The 19154-nt window shown below is 40.3% G+C and overlaps 1 protein-coding gene across 5 annotated transcripts in view; it reads left to right on the top strand.

Moving 5' to 3' along the window:
* The window catches only part of SH3D19 (SH3 domain containing 19), a 76608-nt gene that overhangs the window by 47980 nt on the left and 9474 nt on the right, over positions 1–19154 (top strand). For all 5 annotated transcript variants that reach the window (XM_064148636.1, XM_064148637.1, XM_064148639.1 and 2 more), the window contains exons 8-12: positions 10128–10235; positions 13499–13611; positions 15794–15852; positions 18043–18307; positions 18804–18872. In XM_064148636.1, the coding sequence (XP_064004706.1) occupies positions 10128–10235; positions 13499–13611; positions 15794–15852; positions 18043–18307; positions 18804–18872 (614 nt within the window). The remainder of the gene's footprint in view (positions 1–10127; positions 10236–13498; positions 13612–15793; positions 15853–18042; positions 18308–18803; positions 18873–19154) is intronic.

Raw genomic sequence — 19154 nt, 5'->3', positions numbered from 1 at the left:
ATTATCTCAGCATAGATGTTAAGTCCGTTTCCTCTTGGACTAACAGATTTCAGGAACACTGCAGAAGCTGTGCCAAGCCTGGAAGGAGGCAGGTCTATAGAGGGACTGAAGGAGCATTTTGTTCTTATGTCAAGGACTATCGTGGCTGACAGTGTCTAGCTGGAAACAAAGTAATGATCATCATATCTGGAGACTGGAGTTGTGGACAGCCACTGTGCATGTGATGCTTTTAAAAGGAAGTTAGAAGCACCAAGGATAACTCTCATTTTCTGTACGTTTAGGGTAGAACTAGGAGTTTCAGTAATTTGGTTGTAATTAATAGATACAACACACAGAGGGGAAAAGTAACTGTTCTAAGTAGTATGCAAAAGAAAATACTTACTTAAAGTACATAAAACTGAAAATGATGGTTAGATTCATAGAATAGTTTAGGTTGGAAGACACCTCAAAGATCATATAGTTCCAAACCTTCTGCCATGGACAGGGACACCTTCCACTAGACAAGGTTGGTCAAGGCCTCATCCTACCTGGCCTTGAACACCTCCAGGGAGGGGGCATTCACAACCTCCCTGGGCAACCTGTTGCAGTGTCTTACCACTCATACTGTTACGACTTTATTCCTAATACCCAGTTTAAGTCTGCCCCCCTCAAGTTTAAAGCTGTTCTCTCCTGTCTTATCGCTGTAAGCCCTTGTAAAAAGTCCCTTTCTGGCCTTCTCATAGGCCTCCTTCATGTACTGGAAGGCCACTATAAGGTCTCCCCAGAGTCTACTTTCTCCAGGCTGAATAACCCAAACTCTCTCAGCCTATCCCTATAGTGGAGGTGCTGCAGCCCTCTGATCATCTTCTTACCCCTACTCCTTGACCCTCTCCAGCAGTTCACTGTCTCTTATGTTGAGGGCACCAGAACTGGATTCAGTACTCCAGGTAGGGTCTCACAAGAGCAGAGCAGAGTTTTGTTATGTACATATTCAAAAATGCCTCTCTCCCAGCTTGGAGAAAATAAACAACATGAATTCTTCTGTTAAATCAGAGGCTGAGCAATCTCAAACAAAAATTACCTGGGGGAAAAAAATACAGCTTTCACAATGAAATAGTAAGAATGTCAGTCTTCATCGTTCTGGTTGGTGTCCTAGATTTTATTCTGGATTTAATTAAGAAGACAATACTTTCCATTCTCATGGAAGAATTATTCAGATAATAGTTTCCTGACTTATTAAGTTCCCTGCCTGTGGTTTTATTCATTCACTAAAATGGCATCTTTGCTGTAACCCCTTCTTACGTACTAAAGTGAAAACCCCCTGATGGCATTATCGCTTTGTTACATTGTAAAGTTAGGACTCGTGCCAGTGTCTTGCAGGCATTTGTAGACTCAAGGTTGTATCCTGTACTCGTGATTATTAATGCCATGGTATGTCCTGACAAAGCATCCACAAGAAGAGCACTGGCTTTCTGAAAAATGAAGCAACGTGGAGCACTGACTCCAGCTATTTCTCATGTTCCCATAGGAGTAGCTTGGGGTTTGCAAGATCGATCCACAGTAAAATGTTTTGTAAAATCAGGAAGAGAAGCTCTTGTTTCTAGTTCCCCAGACCTTTGCATTTCTTACATATTTGTCATTGTCACTACTTAGCAAAATGACACCAGACTGCTTGTTGTTATGGCAACCTTGGGAAAGGAAGAAGGCTTTTATGCACTGGTGTTCGAAACTAAGCACCATGAGCTTAATTGTCAAAGAGCAGTGTTACACCATTCACAGTACTTAATTTTTTTGTAACACAGCACAAACACATCTGGTCCTCAGACAAATGTAAACAGAGATGGAGGGACCAGTGGCTGCTGCTGGAGCTTACACCTGAGGCAAAAGAAAAATGAAGCACCCAGCTGATGATGGGAAGGGCACAGAGGTTGAGGTGAACATACGCATGAAAAGGTGAAACAGGCAAAACAGATTCAGAGTCTCCACATCAATTTACTTGACTGACATAAGACATCAGCTTCCTCTAACAGAAGTCTGCCATCTCCACAGTAGGAAAGATATCTGAATATTATTTATGTGCTAAGATCAACAGTGTGGGCAACAAGCCAGTTTGTCATTTCACTGGTTCAACTGTCAGTGTTTAAGTGATAGTATAACTACCAAAGATGTCTGGGTGGTGTTCTTTCAAGTCTACCTTAGGCAATCTCATAGGTTTCGTCAGTGTTTGACAGCATCTCCAACAGCACAGCTGTTAGTAGAGTGAACTTGGCCTTATCCAAACATTAATCATCCAGTTGGCCGGTTGAACTCTGTAGGAGCTTTGGAAGTTCAACAGCTCTGAGATTCAGAGGTAAACTGTAGCAGAACCTTGCATCCAACCTAGGTCTGATGCTGGCCCAAGAGATGTACCAGGAAGGAAAAGTCAGGAGTGACAAATCTGCACCTTTCATGAGCAGCCAACACTGATGCCAGTTTTAAGTGCCGTAATTTTGGACTCGAAGGCTACAAATAATGTTCAAAGTCATTTGTATCTTAATGAAATTACTCCTGTTCAAGTCAGTCATTTAGAATGCAAGGCATCTCTTTGGGATTCTAAATCTTGAGGTGTTAATGCTTTAATGACAGTTGTGATATTTTGGTTCACCTGGGATAGTTTTTGCATTTCTCTTACAGCTGCTGACAGGGACTTGTGCAGTTCTTGAAGGTTAAAAGTTTTGGTCATCTGTTAGCTGGACTCACAGAATCACAGAACTTTAGAGGTTGGAAGGGACCTCCAGAGATCAAGTCCAACCTCCTTGCCAAGGCAGGAACACCCAGGGTAGTTCACACAAGAACGCATCTAGGTGGATTTTGAAAGTCTTCAGAGAAGGATACCCCACAACTTCTCTGGGCAGCCTGTTCCAGTATATCCTGTGACCCTCGCTGTAAAGAACTTTCTCCTCATGTTGAGGTGAAACCTTTTACGTTTCAGTTTGTAGCAGTTGTGCCTTGGCTTACTGCTGCTGACCAGCAAAAGAGATTGGCCCCATCCACTTGACACTCTCCTCTCAGAAATTTGTGTACATTGATAAGATCTCCTCTCAGTCTTCTCTTCCCTAGACTAAACAGCCACAGGTTTCTCAGTCTCTCTTTGTAGAGGAGATGCTCAAGTCCCCCAGTTATCCTTGTGGCTCTCCACTGGATGTGTGAATGCAAGAAAGACGAAACGTAAGAGAGAAAAATAACGAGCTGTGTACAAGTAAACGGTCTCAATTCCCACAGCTTCAAAATGTCTGCCATGGAGGTAGTGGAGGTAGTAGGCCACCTGGCCCAGGGGAAAAACAGGACTGCACATTATCGGAGTTATGTTCATGTGCTGTTTCTATGATGGTATAAAATGAGGAACCACCATGCATTAGTGGGACATGAGAGACATGGGCCTGACTCACACCGGCATTTATAAAGAGCACTTGCATGGAAAAAAGGGCTCCTGCATCAATCCAAAGGTTGGTGCTGCTTCTGTCCGTTACTGGGGCAGCGACAGCTGGACTCTTTCCAGCAGGTCCCTGTCTCTCTTGAACTGGGGAGCCCAAAACTGGACACAGTATTTCAGGTGTGGTCTCTCTAGGGCAGAGTAGAGGGACAGAAGAACCTCCCTAGCCCTGCTGGACACACATTTCTTGTTGCATCTTTCTTCTCACAAACTCATTTTTATAAAGACTTGGAAATGAATTCCAGTGCAAGTTGACCTGAGTGTAAAATTCTATGGATTCAGAAGACGCATCATATTGTTTGTATTAGTTGCCATGTTAAAGCATGCAGTGTGCCTGCTTGCTAAATGTTCTGAGAATTTATTTTTTGGACAAACAATATAAGGTTATAGTGCATTTAAAACACACATTTAAATGACATTCTTGCTAGAATGTTTTAATTCCTTTTTGCATGTGGAGAACTACTCCTCTCAAACTTTCTCTCTCTAAACCAGCCTCTAATTCACTGATTGCTCTCTGCCTGATATACCAGACCTCAATTTAAACCAAATGCTTTGAAAAGTAATTCAGAGTGAGCCTTACCTTACCACCTGGAGACAGCTCTATCTCTTGATATCCTCATCATATTAGTTCATTCAAATTCTAACAGTAATATGACTATTGCATTTCTTAATTATTTTAGCTGTCTGTCCATCTATCTACCTACCTGCTTCATCACAGTATGAAAATAAACCAACAATCAAACACAAAACCAGAACAAGCAGCAAACCAACCAAACCAGTGCTACTATCCATTTATATGTATTATTCCTTCTTCTGGTGTTGGTGGTAGAATTTGTGTGATATTGTCTTCAGTTCAGAAAAACTGCTGTTTGAGTAACTCCAAATATGTCTGCTGTGGGGACATTGCCCAGCTGCTTGGTTTTAATTGCTTCCTCAGGAAGGAAAAGAAAAAAGGAACTGAAATATTTCTAACTGATAGATTAGTCCAGACATTTGTTCAAAATAATGCAGCTTTTTTCAGTATTCTGCTATGTTACTTCTGATGGCTCTTCTTGTGGTCATTTTAGTTAACCTTGTCTCCTTTCCAAAGTTCTGCTAAAGGATCATCCCCAGGAAAGAGTGAGACATTTGAATCTGCTGTTCATCTTAAGCTCCTGACATAACCAGATTTACTTGAAGACATACTACCGTTGAGTAGAGTAATGGAAGTACAGGTCTGTGCTCTGTGCAGAATCTCTTGCCAAGGAAAGAGTGGTTATTCACATGGCAAGAATGGACAAGGCTGTACTGTTTACTCTTCAGGATAATTGGAGGTTTGGGTTTTTTATAGTCACCCACTGTATGCCCAAATACCCTCAGCATCCAGTTTTTGATCTTAAACCAGGCTATTCAACTAACTTCTAAGAACATGCCGACCTGTTCTGGACAGGAGGTTGATTTAGAGATCTGAAGGCTCTCGTAATCTCAACAGTCCTACTCTTACTTCAACTAGCAACATAGATTCATGAGGCAGGAGTACCCTCCAAACTATCATGTGCTGGTGTAAGTAGTCATTTGAGCCAAAGGCACTGTATACTAGTATGCACAGGCTAGCAATGAACCTAACAGTTCTGCTTTTAGATATACACAGATAGTATTTCTGCAGCTTGAGAGACAAGTGCTGCAATCTTGGAAAGGGCCCATTTATAGCTATCTCAGCGTGTGATGAAGCACTGTAGTTTTCTATCCCCTAAGCACTTGTATGCCATTAAGTGTTACAAAAGCCCAAGAAATGATGCTATTCTAGTGGTAGATTTTGCCTACTCTCCAATTTTCTAATGCTCTGGAAGAGATAATTTGTTGCTCAGTTAAGGATACCTTGCATTTTCAACAAGTACATTTTAGTTGGATCTTCTGTTGTGTATCTCAGCAATTTGTCTTTCTCTACATTCCAGAGAGTATCAAGCTCTACATAGTTCTTAGACTGTGCACTTCTGTCATACTGATAGCTAGTTTCCTTCTGCAAGCTCCACATGTATCCTATAAACATCATTCATTCTTTAGGTTGGACTCATTCCTCAAAAACAGTGATCATTGGCCTTGAGTTACCTTTTTTTTTTTTGGTAGCAATCTGTCAGATGTCAGCAGTGAACAGGGAGCAATACCTAAAAACTCTGCAAGCAGTTCACTGCTCAGAATAGCAATAAATATTGCTGGATATTTTTTTTTCCTGTCCCAAAGTCTCTGCACACACTTAAAAAAAAAAACCTTGTTAATGTGTTACAAGCTTGAGGTTTCTGTTCTGGCACCTGGATGTAATGTTTCTGGGAGGAAAAATAACCCTCAAGATAAAACTTTCTGAAATTACTGTGTGCTTTGGATATCATAGCCCAAGCAGGCACAGAAAACAAATCAATGCTTTGGCAATCACACTGGAAAAGCTACAGATATGTAAAGGTTGTTACATATAAGAAATTTTTATGGGCCCACTCAAGCACCTGTTTGGCTGAATGTGCTATATCAGGTAAAGCAGTGCTCCTTGGCCTGATCTCTGAATGTGGCAGGACCACGCAGTCCATTCATAGCCTCTACCAAAGTAACTGGGCTAGTCATGAAACACCTTTTTGTTGACTGGGGAGAAAGAAATCCTAGAACATTATGATAGCAAATTTGGTTGTCTCTGTTTCAGCTGAAATGTGAAGCCGTACTAAGTCTAGTCCTGAATAGTTTATTCCTTGTATTTGGGTGACCTGGTGGTCTGCTCTCCTTGTGTTAGGAGAATGCTGAGGAGCTTGCTTTTCACCTGAGCTTACTTTGAGGTTATGCACAGGTTACATCCTGAAAGAGTACCCCATCCTCTCTGGTTTTGTCCTTTTTCAGTTTCCCAGTCTACTAAAAGATACGATCCTGACCACATTGTGCCAGTTTTCCATGCTGAGGGAGCTGCAAATTGTGTATTCTGAGAAAAGTGGTGTAGTCCATATTGTTCTGTCTGGGTCAGAAACACAATTTCCAAGAAGAGTGACCTACTCATTTCAGTGAATAAAAATACTGAGGGAAACTGAGATTAGGGAAACCACTGATGCTGAAATTTAGGTAGGATGTCTGTCTAAAGTGTCCATTTACAGTTGTAAATAGGTTGAGATCTAGAACGTCTGAGGGAATATCAGACTCTTCTCACAGTGCTTCTTGAGTATGAACCCTGTTCCTCTTTGGGATGCTATTTGTCAGGTTTCCATTGAATTTCCAGCTGTATTACTAGGAGAGACCTGTTGGTGGAAATCTTCCCCCCCAGTATGGGCTGGTATGCTTCCACAAACACCAGAGCGGTTTTATAGGGGGCTAGGTTTTAATAAAACCTTTTGTTGACGAGATTTGGCTCTGTTCTCTGTTCCTGGAAGACCCCAATAACAGTACAGTTCTGTGTGAAGAGAATGTGGGAGCTTTGCCTTTAACAGCTGATGCAGAAGTTTTTTAATTAAGCACTGAAGCTACACACAGTTGCATACTTGTACTAATGGCGAGTGTTGTAATGTCAGCATCAACACCTTTTGTGCTACATTGTTCTCGTGTGTACTGAAAGTGCTTTTTGCTGGTCTGAGCATCTTCACGGCAGGTATTACTGTCATGTGCTTTAAGCCTTCCAAGTCTGCTTTGTTTGGAGATTCCCCTTATTGCTGCTAAGGTATCTGTTACCATCTTATTACCACTTACTTACAGACTGACATTAAATATTTCAGGAAGATAGCCATCTGCTCTGCTCAGGCAGGCAAAACCTAATTGCCCAAGAACATGGGCTAATGTTTAATATGTAATCCCCTGAATTTAGTTGTAAACTACTAGAGTAGGGGGTAAAAAAATGTGTTTCTCCTAAACTAATACAAGAAAGAGATGGTATATGGTGTATCTGAATCACAGCTGTCATTTGTCTTCCCTGCAAATAAGCACAGTAATATGTTATCCCATAAACTGTAATGTTTGATACAGAAAATAACTGACAGAAGCCTGTTTATATGTTATCAAAAAATGCCTTGCACATTAATTTCCCTGATCTGAGCTTTAAATGAGTACATTAGCAATTCTGTTTTCACACCTTTGCTGAAATTTGCTCAGATGATGCCCAATTGTTGTTAAACAACATAAAAATCTGATACGTAGTCAGTCCCATTGCACAAAGCAGCACAGCCAATTTCTGCTGCAAACTCAGCATGGGGGAATGGAGTAACACAAGTAAGGTAATGAGTTTTAAACTATGAGGTGACAACAGTACAATTGAAGATTAGATAATGAGTGGAAAACTAAGGTTCATGGAGTGCTTTTGTCAGCCCTGGAAATTACTTTTCTTAGACTTTAATTATTACTTCTCAAATTTATTGATTTAGAGACCTCTGCTGACCGCTGAATGGTAAAAAAAACATTTCCATGCATAGCAATGATTAACAATTGACAAGCAGTCATTTTGTACCATTTTAAATCTCCTGTAGATTCACAATAATATAGATCTGTGATTATTTTGGGTGTTCAGAAAATTTCCACTTGTTCTCATGGTGTCTATATTTTTATAAGATGGAGACTTTGGAAAACTGTTTCCTCGGTGTTCACGCAGAATTGTTCTTAACCTCTGCAGGACCTTACCCTGAGAGGTGCTTTGCATGTCATGGAATCCCCTATGGTCCTGATGTGTCCAGAGTCCATGACTTAGCCCTGCTCACCTTTCCTCTGCTCAGCAAGTGTCTGCGGCTTCCCAGTGCAGCTTGAAGTCCTGCTGCCTTGCAGGATCATTCCTAAAATGTGTTGTGGAGCTGGCCAGATGACTGTAAAATAAGGCCCACTTTCGGTTTTGCTTTTTTCAGCTGCATTAATGAACTCTTATGCTGGTGTTCAGAATGTCAGATTAAACTGCATTTTTTTAAATGCAGTTCAACTGCTAGTATTGTAGCTAACAGGCATAGGTATAAAGGAATAAAACACAAATCATGATTTCAGGCATGATCTAAGAGTGGGATCTTTGTTTCCTTGGACTGGATGATCTTGGAGATCTCTTCCAACCTGGTTGAGTCTATGATTCTCGTAATTTCTGTACTGCCTGAATACTTACATCTTTAGCTGTACACATATCATTGACCTGTCATGATCCTTTCTACCTGAAGTTTAAGCTTTGAAGGAATTGAAGGATTGGATGGATTGAAAGAATTGTGTGATTCGTTATTAAAATGCGACACGAAGGTACCCAGGCAGATTTCTGGGCAGCCTGTATGCAGGGAGATGACTTGACCTAGAAAGTGACCATGACACAAACCCTGATGGCACAAACTCCCGTGGCACACCTGTACATGATGGATACACCAGTGAAGAGTCTTAAGCAAAAAGATAGCAGGAGATGGACATCTCAGCAGGGATGAGTGAGGACAGGCCCTGTGGCACGTTGCCTTTGCTGCTGCTACAGCTGCACACTGGCAGCAGGAGCAGAGGAGGACTGGGGACACGGGCAGAGAGGGCTGGCTGCAGGCAGAAGTATGCAGCAAGGAGGAGCAGCAGCAGAGGTTGGGGGAGCTGTGGCAAACAAGTTGTGTGCCTGTGGGAGGGCAGTTCATTAACTAATTTAGCAGGTCGATATTACCCAGGGTTTTCTCTTTCCGAAATGACTTTGAGCCTGTTTTTTATTAAAAACACCCCAACAAACAGAGCTTGATGAACTCAGTCTTCTCCCTCTCTCTCTAAAAATGTCACATTTTTTTACATTAAAATTGTTAAAATATTGTAATGAAGTTCTCCATAAATGAATAGTGTATTTCTCGATTTTCTTATGTGTATTCCAAGACACAGATTTCTAATGTCCTGGTTAACTGCATTGTGTTACACTGTCCAAAACTATTGCTCTCTGACATGTGGGGGAACTTCACAAAGAACTCAGTGGATTTGGATTTTATTCCTGTTCAAGTATTTTTTACAGCTGCTTTCTACATGCCCTTGTATTCCCATGTTTATTCATAAGAGGCCAGTGTTTATGTTTGATAAGCACAGAAAACATTCCTCTACCAGCCTGCCCAATCATTTCATTAGAAAGACAGAAGCAGTGAGTGATACAGGCAGAGGCAGGGCTCAGGTACGACTCCCAGCCCTTGATCTTCCCCATAACACCACATTTGTAATCAAGGAGATGATGCATCGCCTTTCAGGAAAAGTTCTTCTTACAGAAAATACATTTTGTGGTAATTACTGAAGTGCTTTGCTTTGCTTTGTTTTGTTTCTGTAGGCACTTTATCTGCTGCAGTGCTGATTGTTTAGCTTTGGCAAGATATTATCAACTGAAAGTTTTAAGTGAATGTGTTCACAGCTATGTCTGCATGCTAGAGCAACTGATTTAAAAGTGTTTCCCTAAAGCCATCTGAGTTTAGGTCTCTATTACCAAGCAATGCAGTTCCTCTTGTTCAGTGGCTTATATAATCCTAGAAGGCATCTGGAGCGTGTTTATGTGAAGTCAGCTATGAATGCAGCTGTACAGAAAAGATAGTATTTACAAAGAGCTGAGTACACTATTCACATCAGCCTTATTTAGCTGTTCTCTATGATGTTCTTGGGTGTGAAATATGAATGTTCTTAATAATGTAAGTAATACCCACTGAGATTTGTGCTCAACAAATAAGTATTAAATATGTTGTGGGTTTCTTTCTTTTTTTTTCCCCTCTCTTTTTAGATCCATTTCAATTCCTCACCAAAAGTGAACCTGCAAAGGAACAGACAGCTCAACCAGCTTTAGCCCGGAAGCCCACTGTGATCCGAATCCCTTCTAAACCTGGGAAATGTAAGTTCTTCTCCCAAATGATCTGACAAATCCTTGTCAGAAAATAGTTTTCACTGGGACTTGCTATTTACTAATACAGTTGCTGTTTATGAGCTACATTACTTGACAAAGGAATTTCATGGTACAGTCTGAAAAGACAGAGGAGCCAACCTAAGGTGGGATGGAGAAATAGTTTGTAGTCACATTCTTTTCTCCTCCCTGCTTCCCAACTACCTCATCTGGCTCCCTCCCTTCCACTTATTTTGATGTCCCTCAAGCCTTATGGGACTAATGCACATCAGAGGTGAAATGGTGTGAAGCAGAGGATCTAAAGGCTGTCAGGCAAGTGCTAGAGGAGACACTTTCATGAGAAGCAAGCTTGTTTCATCAGTTAAACCATATCACTGAGCAGTACCTCTGGTCAGACTGACTTCTGTTCTGGCACCAGCTGAGGATTTTTTAATGCTGCTCCTGAGCTTCCTGGGAACAGGGCCCACATTGTCAAAAGACCAACATTAATGTATTAAACATTGCTTCAAACACAGCTTAGTTGGGATGTAAGCCTAGTCTTACAGCTTACATCAAAAGGTTCCCTTGATCCTTGCTAGATTTTATATCCATGGTCATTTCAGCAATAGCCTTTTCCTAGCAGTTGAGGGAATTAGAAAAAGCATGTGAGAACTTGTATGCAAAAACCTGATGTGTTCAATTTTGTGTCAAGATCTTCACAGGCTTTCCTTAAAGCTTTCAATCTCTAATCCTTTACAGCTTTACAAATAACACTGACAGTATCCAAGAGTGGAAATTTATCAGAGCCACAAGATTTTTGTTGATCTGTGTATGCTCGAGTGTGCACTGGCTTCTGTTTAGCCTCACAGTTATTCTCAACGTTTAGGGAGTAATGTTACAAGATGACTGTTAAAACTCATCTTTCAAAATCATGTTTTGCTGTATGAGTGGGTGTAGAGCCAGCCTTCTGGCAACTCAATGTCCAGGTGAGTTTTCTTCTAAGATTTTCTCTCATCGTTTCTCAAGTACCTTTCTCCTCACCACCTCATGCTCCCCACCCTCAGTACTAGAACACTAGTTCTTTTCCTCTGCATGTATGAGAAATGCAGTGGAAACTATTGAAAATGCAGAGAAGACTGAAGGTAAAGCTGTAAGAGGGGAAGTATTTCTGTTAAATACCTGGTCATAAATAAAAGGCTTTTTTCAGTTGGAATAGTATCTTTACCAACCAGTGTAAAGAACTCAAGGCATAATTCCTCTCCACAAAGGAAATGGTAAATTCCCTTTTAAAAAAAGGCGAAACAAAAACTGAGCTGTTTTCTCTTTTGAACTTGGAGATATCTGGTCCCTTGCTGCTCTCTAGTGGTAATTGAACTTTCTACTGCAGACTGCTGGTAGCATAGTACTTGGCTACAATGTTAGGGGTGGTGTGAACTACTGCTTGATGGGAGGCTCTGGGTGGAAGTTTCATGGAATGCAGAGGAGCAGAATTACGTTCTAAGAAAGCAGAGTAATCTTTTGTCAGATAGGAGCTGCTGCAGAAATGTGAGCTTTTGAAAGATGAGAAAAATATAACCAGCCCAAGGTGTAACATGGACATAGCAGGATTTACCTTGGGTCTTTCACTGTTGTGGCTATGGAGAGAGATTAATTCTCTCAGGAACCAGCACAAACCCAAAATAAACCAAACTACCCAAAAGACAGAGATGGATTCTCAAGAATTTGAACTCCAGTAAAGTACTCTTTAGCATTCACATTTTTGTTGAGATGTGATTAGACAGGAAGCATTAAACTTCCACTTTGGTTATTATAGTTATTATACTTAGAAATCACCTACCTTTTAGTTCTTGGGAGAGGATGGTTTCTTCCTTTAATTTTCTTTTAACTTTGGTTTTACAAAGAGTAAAGATGGGGAAATTAGGCCATCTGTGTATACAGTAAGATTTGAAGTGGTATGAATAGGTAAATCTCTTGGGCTGCTTATATATCAGTAAGGTATGATAAGAGAGGATTTCTTTTACAGTTACTGGTAGGCATTATCCTTACATTTCATCCATTATAAAAGCTTAGAGTGATGAAGAACTTTTTCAGTGCTTGGTCACTGCTATTATGGTAACCTGCTCCTAAGAATAACAGATTTATCATTGAACTGATCCATTTTTAAACATCACACTAGTACTTTAGAGCATAGTAATATAGCAGAAGTGTTAAAACCAAAGACTTCTCCCTCCTGTGCGTCGCTTCTTTGTTGAGCACATTTTTCATTAAATGAGCAACTACAATTTTTCATTTGGAGAGGATCACTTCTCTTTTTTTGTCATGAGTTTACAAATGTCCAGGCTGTTTACACATGTTTTTACATAATTCCAAGACTGGCTGGAAGTCAGAAAGCTTAAGTATCTAAAGTTCTTTCCACGAAAATGGCAAGGTTCCATTTTTTGCCCTAAAGACAAAATGAACAGTAAATATATTGGCAAAACCTGTCCAAGTACTTCCCAGGTTTCAATGGCAGAGATATTCAAAGCAAATCTCATATAATTAGCAGGTTTTCATGTTCTTTATTGGGACTGAGGATGTCGTCACTCTTCCCTAATAAGAGCTGTGCTGTTTTATCTTCCATGGTCTGAATTTGCTTAGCTCCTTAAAGACTACCAGGGAGTTTCCATATCTGCTTTCTTTCTCTCACCCCGAATTTTGCCATTAGCAGGCAATGACTTCTTTTCTTGCCTTTACCTTTCTGCAGATTCTTCCATCCAAGTCTCCTGATCTTTCAGGGTTACTTGAAATAACCTTCAGCTGTTTTCCAGCCTGAAGGATATTCCAGGAGCTGACAGCTGGAAAAAGTGAGCTGGTTTAGAAATGTGTCTGAGATGGTGATGGTGTTTCAGGGTATTCAGTAATGAATCTGACATTCCCAAGGATAGAAACTCTTCTGCTCATCTAATACTGTATCAACAAGTATTGCAGCTGAAACCCTAGAATAACTGGCTGGTGTCCTGAGAGTAAAGTGGAGATCTGTTATGCAGCATGGGAAGTACTCCTGAAGTCAACTTCAGAGTTGCAATGTTCCCTTCATGTCCCTTTTCACTTGTCCTTAAGTGGTCCTGCCAACTGGCTGCTTTGGCTTTGAGGAAGGAATTTGCATTCATACAAAAATATCTCAAATCAAGGCGGGTTCCCTTACCTTATTACCTTCCCTTACCAAACTTATTGTTGGTTCATGCAAAGAACCTCTTAATTAGACTTTCATTTGGGAACTTGTGGGTTTTTTACAGCTTTAAATGAAGTTATGCATAGTCCTCCACCACTTCCTGCTGAAAAGCCTATTGGGAATACCTCTGATATCACAGTGGGAAAACCCAACAGTGGTGACCTAGTGAGAAAAGTGGTAAGTTAGAACTGCTTTCCTGTGTTCGTTTTTCTGCTTTCATTAACAGATCTGTTGTAACTCTCAAGCCTTTGTAAAGTAAGCTGTCTGAAGTACTGTAGGTTTAAAAGGACTATTCAAAATATAAGGCTTTTTTCCTTATAATTGTGTTCTCTAATTAGGCAATTTATATTGCTGCCAATTCTGAAAGGCACCTTGTTGATTTTACTAAACTTTGATCACGTCTGTCTTCAATTTTCTGTGTTTAGCAGCTGCAGCGACTGTATTCTACATTTTAGTTTCAAAAGCACTGCAAAGTGGTTCAAAGCACAACAAATTTATATAGTGAAATATTGTCGAAGTTGCTTTCACACACACAGCACCTCTGGGTTTCTCTGCTAACTTCCAGGCAGAGAGAACTTCTGTAGATGAATGAAGCTTGCTTTCTTCAGCTCCTCCCTTCTAGTTGTTCTCCACTGGCTCTGTAAGAGCCTGAGTAGAACCACTTATTTTGTACAGTGAGGTTCTGCTCCTTGCTCCTAAGCATATATTCATGATAGATGTTGTAGCTGTAGCATCCTATATGCCCTTTGACACAGATTTACAAAAGAGAAATAAACTAACCTAGAAAATGACAGTAGAATTCCAAATATTGAGTGCTATGATGGCACAAATGGCTGAGCATTCTGTGGAAACCACGGGCAGGAAAAAGATCAGATAAAATAAAATCAAAAGCCCTCACTTAGATGGGCAGCTGCCAACGTCTTTGTGCCTACCTCTAATAGAATAAAGGGTTTTTTTTAATGTCATGACTTAAGAGACTATTCATAGAGGTCCCACCTTTTCTGGGTAATACTGAAGAAGCAATTTCCAATACAAGATGTTAAATGACATGTTAAACAATGCAGCCCCAAAATCTTTACAGTGTCATCCAGGTCATTTTGACAGGCATGTGCAATCTTCAGAGGAGTCTTCCTTTTTTTCTTGTTTTTCTCTTTCTCCCCCCTCCCCCCCCCCAAAAAAAAAAAAAGCATCAGATCCAGTGAAGTATTTAAATCTTGTTTTTTGGAAGCATAAGGACTCCTGTGCTTCTAAAACCGATATTGTTCATCAGTAGAAGTGATTAAGCATCCACAGTAAAAGTTCTTGACCATAAGCAGCAGTTGGCACTTCTTTTTCACGTGGAAGAAGAAAATTTTTTGTGTGAGGATAACATCCCCACCTGTAAGTGTCAGATTGTCTTCTTTCTAATCAGAATCATTTAATCAAGAACATTATTTTGGGGACTTAACCAAGGGTCAAAATTTTGATGCAAAATACATTTAGGTATTTTCTGTGTGGGGGAAAAGAAAACCACTAAACAAAACCCAAACACCAAAATTGCTTACATGGTTCAAGTATGTGTATCCCTAATTAAGTAAACCAGTCTGATCAGACCTATTTAAAATTACTGGTTCAAAAACCCAGATTCAGCACTCTGATTTACCATAGTGTTCCACAAGCAGCTGTGCTGGCAGGACCTTCTGGCACTGGCAGGAAAATGAACAGCAGGAGACAGAAAGGATGGTAACTTGTTACTTCATTACTGTGGTCCAAGCCCTTCAGACATGGCACATGTTACCCTCTGCAGACTCTGCTAAAGGGAATTAATATCTGGCAGGGTCAGGATGGGCAGCTGGGAGAGGTGATTCCTTAATCTGCCAAAACAAGTTTCATGTCAGTTTTTTCTATTAGATCTCTAGGAAACATAGTTGCATCCCTTCTTTAATGAGGGATAATGTTATTTGCAAGAGACACTGCCCTTGCATCAATATTTCCTGCTTTTAGCCTGTTCAAAGTCTTCTATCTGTCAAATGTACATAAAAATTGATAATGTAACTGGAGCAGTTGGAAATTGTACATTTCTGTGACTGTCTTGAATTTGGCTTTAAAATCCTATCATATAGAAAGAAAAGAGGGCTGAATCATAGTGCGCAATTTAATCTGGGATTCAGGTAGTCCATGAGATTATTTACATCTCCCTCTATGTCCAGCAAGACTCTAAAATGCTAGAACACCTCATAATACTTATTACTTATTCCCAGGCCTCCAGAAACTCCTCTTTTCTGTCCGTAGGGTATAACTTAATATAAGAAGTGCATCACTTTTAAAAAGTAACTTATGTTTCTTAAAGAAATGGCTTTTTTCTTTTGAATCTTTGTAGGAGTTGGGTCATTCAGAACAGAGCGGAGTGCCTCAGTTAGAACCTGTACTGCTCGCAAGGTAAGTGTAATTCTTCAGTGACTCACTTAAAGCTGGTGTTTCTGAGTTAGTTTGCCTAGTTAGTCTCAACGTAGACACTACCAATTCCAGTCTTAATGCAACAGGCTTAGGTAGATAGTATACTCGCTAATAAATAGCCAGGTTTCTAGCTGATGAAGACTTGTTTGTACGTTGTCAGCATGAGCAGGAGTATTATAGGACAGCTGTTTGGCTCTTCAGCTAACATACAGTGTTGACAGTCATTCCTTTCTGCATCTTTAACCTTTTCACCCACAGCTGAACGTAGAACATCCCTTTATGCATGTCGGTGACCTTTTGTTCAACAGCATTTGCACTTGTGGCTGGGTTTGAGTGTTGAAGGAATGGAAGTGGCAGATGCTGCCACCCTGAAAAGGCACATACTGGACTGGCTCATTTTGGGAATCACTGGCTAGTTTATACCACTAACTTCAGACCTAAAATGCCTGTGGAAGTGCGAAATCAATTACAACTTTAAAAAAAAAAATTCTTTTGAACCAACAAGAAAAGAGGTCTGTAGAGTTACAGAAGTAACTGGACCAGCCTTGACTTGAGGTCCATTAAATGCTGCTGACAAGCTGAAGGAAGATAAAGGATGAGTTAGCTAGCCCAGTGTGGGTATCTCAGCATCTGCACTCTGAATCTGCGGGCTCAAATACAAGAGTTTGCTCTATTGTGTCAGGATGAGAGAATGTTTCAGTTATTAAACTTAACTGACCAGCAATAATAAGCCTGCATTAATAGGAAAGGATGTGTGTGCAGTCACAAGGAAACAAGCGTTCTATGGGCTTGTTACTTTTCCCCATCCTGTTTAGCGTAACAGCATTCCTGGGTCTCTGGAAGTGCAGTAAACATTTTGTCCTTTCCTTCTGCTCAAATGGATTATTTTTTAATGAAGAAGCAGTAATAATTCTCATTACTTCCTACCTTTTATCATTGAGTTGCCTTACAAACACATGGGTTGGTTTGTTTCCAGATTTAATGCAAACTAACTTGGAATTTCCCCTTTTGTTAATATTAAAATCCTTAGTTTAGGATAAGGCCAAGAAATGTGGGAGATGGAATTTGAAACTGGGGGCTTTTAAATTTAAAAACCAATTCACATTCAAATAGTAATAGAGAACTCTTATCAGGAGCATTAGTAGAACACTGTTACCTTCTCAAAAGAGAAGTGATAATGATTCTCCAAAGACCCACTAATGCACATTTGTTGTGGTTGATAATTTTTACAGACCCTTGTGGTATTCCCAAGACTAAGTAAGTATGCTGAGTTGTAATGTCTGAAAAAAGAGAGACAATTGTAGCAGAAACTTGTAGTAACTGGGAGAAGATTTCCCAATAGCAATCAAACGATATTGGTTTGTTTTTTGGTGGTTTAGTTTTGGAACAGCAGTAGTACCAGGGTTCTTAATAGTAACAGCAAGTCAATGTTTTAGATACATCATGCTTGTTTGTAACAAAGGTGGCTTTTAATTAGCTGTATAGGCAGGTGGGTTTGGTTTGTTGTTTTATTTTAATCAATGCTTAGCAAGAGGAATTGTTGTGTTTGGTTTGTTTTGTTTTTTAATTAACACTGTCACTTACTGCTGTCCAATTTTGGTTTCTAAACTACCAGTACACTAATGAGAGCGTGGAACCTTCAGTACTGCTGCAAAATTCAGTATTTCAGTTTTATCTCTGCGGTAGATATTTGTGGAATAAAAATTGGTACATTATTGTGCAAAACAGCATCATATGTCATGAGTTTCAGCAGAGGCCTCCAAAAGTCACTTCACATTAAGTGGCATTCCAGGGAATGAACTAGGTTGATTCCTGAATACCAGCTAGATCAGCAGAGCTTGTCAGGTTTTTTCACCAAAGCGTTCTACTAGAAGAACTCCATCCTGAAGCAGCTTCAGACAAAGCTCTTTCTATAGGTGGACTGCTGAAAGAAATCCTGCTCATGTAGTGGGCTCCCAAGGAAGCTGGCATGTTATTGGTAAGCAAAAGTGGTGAGCAGACTTGGAAATGTGTAGTCAGTGTCTACAGTCCCGGTATCTGAAGAGTTTGTGTATTCCTGGCGAGTTTCAGACACTACACACGAGTCACATTTCTTTACTGCATACTCTCTAGCTAGGGCTGTGGTGGAGGCTTACTAATATGCAAATTTCTGATGGTTTGCCCAATTTTTAGGCCTGTGAATGGAAAAATTATACCTGCACGACCTCCCCCACCTAAAGGTATTCCTGGAAGGCCACCTCCCCCAAAATTCTCTGCAACCAAGACCTCCTCAAAGAAGGATGCTCTATCACGATCTACTTCTGACATAGCTTCTGATAAAAAATCCAGCAAGTTCAGACTGGGACCCAAGAGAGCAAAAAGTCAAGTCTTCAGAAATCCAGATCCTGCATTACCTCCTAGGCCCAAACCTGGTCACCCTCTCTACAATAAATACGTGGTAAGAGCTAAGATATTCTGTCTGAGACTCGTTTATAGAACAGTGCTGGTTAAAATAGTAATGAGAAGGTAGTTAGGTGGGATACTGTGTTGTGGCTTTCAAAGGGCATCTATCAGCATAATCTTCCTTAGAAAAAAATGTTACCGTCAATGCCATTTTCCTCTCAGGCTGTTTTCTAGTGCCCTCCATGACAAATGAGTATGTTTTTGTGTCACTGTACTTCTGAACATCATGTACTGTACAGTATGATACATGTTAGATGGCTAAGACAATTTTACAGCAGATGACAACTCCTGGGTTTCTCTTAAGTGGCAGTTCTTATCACCATCAGTCCATTCTAAATGCCAAGGAGTTTTTCCTTTTCACTTGACTCCTAAGTTACCTGTAGTATGTTGTTTTAATGGTTCCATCATCTGAACATTTGCACTTGCAGCACAAATTTCAGGTGCTTAGAAGTGAAGCAAGATTTTTCTCTTTGCCTTTGTTTTCATTCAAGCTGCCTGTGCCTCATGGAGCTGCCAAGGAAGATTGTCTTCCCAGGAACACTGGAGAACTGTCCTGTAAGGTTAGACATTTTTTTCTGCTAATAAATATTCAGTGAGCAAGACTCCTGTTGCATTAAATTATCCACAGCTTTAGGCTTAAAGGTTACACTGACAAATGTAATAGTGATTTATTAAATCCTAGAGATTCTTCAATAAAAACAAAATAACCACCAAACCAAATAATGGTGATTTGCCTTGCAGCACAGGGACATTCTGCTTATGAGGTAGAGCAACTGTAATTACTTTCAAGTGCCAGAAGGGAGAGGAAACTGGTGAAGTTCCTTTGCCTCATAGAATGATAA

The sequence above is a fragment of the Pogoniulus pusillus genome, chromosome 9, assembly GCF_015220805.1.
Source record: "Pogoniulus pusillus isolate bPogPus1 chromosome 9, bPogPus1.pri, whole genome shotgun sequence".
Classification (NCBI taxonomy): Eukaryota; Metazoa; Chordata; class Aves; order Piciformes; family Lybiidae; genus Pogoniulus; species Pogoniulus pusillus.
This window is presented reverse-complemented; position numbering and strand designations above follow the sequence as displayed.